The following is a 5769-nucleotide window of genomic DNA, read 5'->3' on the forward strand; positions in this document are numbered from 1 at the left end:
GAGAAAACGAAAAATAAAAACCCTACCTCCTTAAAAAAAAAAAAAAAAAAAAAAAAAAAAAAAAAAATCAACAATACATACCACCCTTTCTTTCTCAGAGCTTCTCCATTTTTTAACCCGTATCAATTAAACTGCCTTGGTAACAGCTGAAGCCTGAGAGCACAGTTACAGAAAAAAAAAAAACAACTACAGAGTTAAAATAAAGAAGGAAAACTTTGAGGATGAGCTATAGTGATGAATCCAATACACATATGGTACTCAGGCCATAGTTTCAGGCTTCAAACGTTGGGTTTGCCTAGAGAATATCTACACACAATGCTCCTTTTGCTATTAGCACCAACAGCTAAAAGCAGTAAGCATTTCTCTTCCATCTTTCTTTCAGTTTCAAACTCCCAGCTTCAGCTGGGGTTTTAGAATGCTACCTCATGCTACTAATTTCATTGACTGTCTTCTAGGAAGTCTTCTGTCTAGTAATAATAGCAGCAAACATGAATGAGAATCCTGCAAGATTACAAGCAATTGATGTTTCAACACCATCCTTAGATCTGAAAAAGCACGTAGACATGGAAATCCTGAAATCAGCATAAAGTCACATGACTCAAATTCCACGTCTGCCATAAAACAATTTGAAAAAACCTTGAAGACAACTCAAAGCACACAGTGCATCTTCCAGGCTGAGAGCAGACGTCAGAAAATGGCTTCTTTACTGGACTGGCCACAAAGAAGCATTTCTTCCCTTCCAAACCTGATGCCTGCAGGAAAGACAAATCAAGCCTTATAAGGCTTGACTAGCTCCTCACTCCCATATGATTCAACTTATTCTTCACCACTCTGGACAATATCTAGAAAAATCTGAACTCAGAAATAGAAATGTACTGAAGTGTAAACTGCACCCTACAGCCTGTAACAGCTAGGAGTCCATCCTTCTGGATAAACTGATGCTCCGTTTGTGCAATTTGGGCTCCAAAAAGGGTTCAAGCCAAGAATAAAAATTAAAAAAAAAAATTATTATTATTATTTGAGTGGTTATTCCAGAGGTTAGTTCACTAAGTCTATTTTTCTGCAGTAGGTTTTACAGCATCAGGCCCTTTCCCAGAAGGAGACTACCATAGGCCTGATATTACTAGGAAGCAGGCAACAGTAACAGATACCTGTAACACAAGTGCGTTCCTTAGAAAAATGTTATCAAGTTCAATATACCACAGCATCAATTTCTAAATACCAATCAACAGCCTTATTCTTTCACTTGTCAGAAAATTATTTTTCTGTTGGCAATATCCTGGAATATATCAGAACCATCCAAACTACTTCATACCAATAAAACTTCACCTCATTCCCCAATGACTTTATTCAGAGAGAATAAAGACCTGAAAAATCACCTAAATATAAACAATGTTTTTAAATAAATCTCCCCACAGTTACACAGATCTACTTGTTCTCTAAATTACAACCTTAAATGAATTTGCAGAGGTAACTGCGAAAGAACTGTGCCTGAAAGTAACACCTGAAACCATCACTGATGGCAGAATTCTCTTATTTGGCACTGTAATGCAATACAGCACAGCCATACCCATTTGGCTTTTTTTTTTTTTTGTTAGTGCAACAAAGTCATTCTGTGATGTGACTTTGTACACAGCAAATGGTTTGCTCAAAAGAAACTACATAAGCAATGCCGTTTTAGAAGACACTTAAAGAACATCAAATGTCCCAAAGCAGTAGACCTCAACAACAGAACTGCAGAATTGTTTTCATATACGCATGTGGAGGAGACCTGTTGGTAAGGAATACTTCTCCTCTTCCATGGAATTTACTTGGTTCTATCTTCACAGGAAACAGAGGAAAAGACAGGAAGACTGTCACTCATTTCCTTCTATCAGAATAAAAGCTGTTTAATGCTGAAAAGAATTTCCAAACTTTTGTTAGTTTTCCCCCCTATAGGAAGCATCTTAATTTTTAAACAGATTAACAACAGAACTCCTGAACACACGCTCCAAAAAGATGTTGCAGAGAAGGCACTTGAAAAACCCATCCACTGTACTTCCACTTGGGAAGAGGAAAATTATATTTTACCTATTTTTGGTTGTTGTTCTAAAACTTGCCAAAAGCAATACTCTTCCAGGAAAGGTCTGTTGCAGGAGACTTCTATTCAAAAATTGAGCTGCTTCCCTGAACAAGTGCCCAAGCAGCTTACTGTTGCACACCAGCCTTACTGGCTTAGGGCTCAGCATTAGCACAGTACCCTTAACAGCAGTAGCAGCATGAAAACAAGGAAAAAAAAAAAAAAAAAAAAAAAGAAGAAACACTCAGAGAAGGTGTAAGACGTTCAGGATCAAGTGCTACCAGTTTCTGGGCCATTTTCCTTAAAAAAAGTGAAATAAAAATAAGATGTAAGCCCTTGAGTCTGTATAAAAGGAAAGCAACAAGAAGATGGCAAGGCAATATGGCCTCCAGTGGGGGAACTCATTCTGGCTTGTCAAAGTGGGGTCACTGGACTGGTAAGCATTTTTTAAAAGTTTAAGCTTTCAAACTGCCCTAAGTTAGTTGAACAGAAGTTCACTCTAAGGGTCACCTCAGTTATCTGGGCTCAGAACATAAAGGGATCTGAAACCACACCACGAGCACCAGAAGCACACAGACAGTTCAAGAACCAGTCAAGCCACAGCAGTCTAAAGAAAAATAATATCGGAGATCACTCCAAATTTCCCGCAATGACTCCAATGGTGCCTGGGAACACGACAGACACCTCTGTAACACAAACCACTCATTTGCCCTAAATTTTTTTAAGTCTATGTTAAAAACAAAAGCTCTACAGATAAGAAGTGAGTAGAATTGCAGCTTCTTTATTACTCCAATTCAGCATGCTAGCTTACCTTGGATTTGGCATAATGACTCCAACTCTTATCTGAATACCCTGACCCTATCATAAAAACCCAACCATCTGTACAGCAGCCATGGAGCTGCACAACTGGAAGCCTGAAGGATGTGCCAGCCTACAGAGCCAGCCACTTGACCTCAGCTGCTGCTGGCATGCAGACAGTGGAACCAGAGTGGGAATTTCCAGTGCAGAGGGGAACCGCTGCTCACAGCCCCCACTCAGGAAGCAGGGCCTTCAGCTTCTGTCAGATCCCAGCTTCCCAGCCAGCTTCCTGGAGCACATCAGCAAGAACAAGCAACGTGCACAGGATGAATCTCAGCACAAACACTAGGAAAAGCTAGTTTATAAAAGGAGGAAGGAAGAATTTCATTGTGGAAAGAGGCAGAGCTGACAAAAAGACAATACAAGAACGAAACGGAGACATGGAAGTAATGCTATATAGGTCAAGTTCCTAGTGCTTGCACAATTTTGGGAACCAGAAGCTATCGACTTCTAGTTAAAAAAGCATGTGAGGGAACACCAACTGCACACTACCTGAAACACGTGGTTTTAAGTTTGGCATCACCTTTTCCTAAATTGTTTGCTCACATTTAATAATGACAGAATTTGCTTTCTTTAATCCACAAATCAGATTTTGTGAGGTGTTTGACACAAGCAAGTTAGAAAAAAAAAAACCTGGCCTATTAATAGAGTGCACACTTATCCAAGCCAGACAGATACTACTGACTAAATTAAGAACTTACACATTGCACGTTATTTGCTACTCTTGAAGCATGTGCTGAGACAGATCTGATGTGTGCAAGCTATTGGGAGTATTTCTGCATACTATGAGCAATTACCATGTGTGAGCACACTATTCTGATTAAAGTGCCTTAGTTACACAGCACAAAGCAAAGACTTCGCATTTGTTTTGGGCTCCTTTACACTAAGTTATGCTTTCCACCTTATAGATTGTTCACTGGCAGCAACAACCCGACTGTGGCTCAAATCGGTCTTACCACTCAAAGCCAAGAGATCTTAGTGTGAAGGGACTATTTCTTCACAAGAAACTCGTGGTCCTTTCACTTTCTTTCCCACGAGGAACAAAAATAAGTAAATTAGGAAACTGATTAGCATGTAACAGACATGACAGTTTTTACATCGTCACTAACAGAGCTCCTGAGTGCAGCAGTAGCAGCAAGGGCTGTATCCACAACAAAATACATGGCAACACAAGGTTTGTCTGAAAGTACAGTGATAATCTCCTCACCTCCCTCCCTCATGTTCAAACTAAACAAAGTTTCTTTCCGTTCTGTGTGTTTTCTCTTACACTGAAAAGCTGGTCAGACTAAGAAGGAAGCTTCTTCATTGTAGAATACACGAATAAAACCTCAGAATCATAGAATAGTTTGGTTGAAAGGGGCCTTGAATATCACCTAGCTCCATCCAACCCCCCAAAATAAGCACCAATTTAATTTTTCAAGTATAATTAAGAAACTATAACACCCTGAGATTCATGGTTAAATCAGAAGACCAAACATCAAAAACCTGCTCAGATTCAAGTTTGTTCCTCCACATCAGCTTATGATCTGTTTGCTGTATATAACTTTCACAAACAGTGAGAATCAGTGATGCTCAAAGTACTTTTCATCCTAGTTTCTACAATGAAGAAAAAAAACACGGAAGAAAAATGAAAGATCATCTTTTACTGGTCACAATCCACTGGACACAGCTGTACACTTAGAGCACCGAGGCATGCACTGACAGACATTACTAGCAAAAATTACATGCCAGATATTTTAAAACATATAATTTAAAACCTGACCATAGTGCTCACTCCACCAACAATCAAGAGTAGTTCAAATGCATCTATTGTAGACACTACTACTTAGCCTGCAGTAAATTTCGTCATAAAAAGTGAGGGAAATAGATAATGCATCATTCTACTTACAGTGAGATCTAGAGTCGGTTAAGAAATGAGATACTATTTCATGATGAGAAAAAAAAGTGTGCTATTCTGTCCATTCTTTACTACAACTGCACTTTACTAACTGCTGATAGATAGTAGGATGCCTTAATTCTTAGAAGAAAGGAGAGAGTGCAAGAGAGAAAAGAAATGGATATTAGACAGATTCTTTAAGAGGTCATCAAGTGACTAAGAAACACGATTTGAGTCTGAGCACTTCTTCCAAGAGGGGTCATTTCCAGAAACACCTGAGGACAGGTAGATCACGGCGATCAGTTCTGAAGCGGGAGCATGCCGGGCAGCTGGAGACGGATCACGAGATACCCACACCCGCACAGTGCTCACAACCAGACCTGACAGCGTTGGTACGAAACGCTGCGTATTCCCCGTGAACCCAGCGCCTACTACGCCCGCACTCGATGGCAGCCTCCCGTTTCCCCCACGCGGAGTAAGAAGAGAGAAAAACACCTGAAGCTCGCTTGTAGTTACCACGTTTGAATTACGCTGCGAAACACAGGCGCACAAAGCCCAGGGCTTTCCAGGGCAGCACGAGGCCGCAGAGCTCGGCGTGCACTCACCATCGCTCTCCGCCCTGACTAGCAGGGACATGCCCTTCAGCCGCTCCACGTAGCAGGAGGACACATGCCCCGTGCCTCGGTCGTCCCACTGCCGGTCCTCGTTCAGCGTGTAAACCTTTACCCTGCGCCGGGTGTCAGTCATCGTGCCGCCGGCACCGCGGCCACCGCGCCGCTTCGCGAAAGCCGAGGGAGCGTGCGGGCGGCCGGGGGCCGGGCCCCCTCGCGGGGCGGCGGGAAGGAGGGCGGCAGCCCCACGCGGCCGCGCCGGGAGAGCTCTTCGTCCCGCCGCTCAGCGCTCCGACGAGATTCTCATGGCCGCGGAGGAGGAGGGCCGAGGCACGGGGAAACGGCGGGGAGAGGCGCTGCTCCGG

The 5769-nt window shown here is 42.4% G+C and overlaps 1 protein-coding gene across 1 annotated transcript in view; it reads right to left on the reverse strand.

Moving 5' to 3' along the window:
• The window catches only part of PPP4R3A (protein phosphatase 4 regulatory subunit 3A), a gene marked incomplete at both ends in the record, with an annotated part of 30543 nt that extends 25003 nt beyond the window's left edge, over positions 1-5540 (reverse strand). Inside the window, one exon of the mRNA XM_079537475.1 lies at positions 5019-5540. Coding sequence (XP_079393601.1) covers positions 5019-5540 — 522 coding nt within the window. The remainder of the gene's footprint in view (positions 1-5018) is intronic.
• Between the last annotated feature and the right edge of the window lie 229 nt (positions 5541-5769).

The sequence above is a fragment of the Tetrao urogallus genome (genome assembly GCF_951394365.1).
Source record: "Tetrao urogallus genome assembly, chromosome: 6".
In the NCBI taxonomy this organism is placed as follows: domain Eukaryota; kingdom Metazoa; phylum Chordata; class Aves; order Galliformes; family Phasianidae; genus Tetrao; species Tetrao urogallus.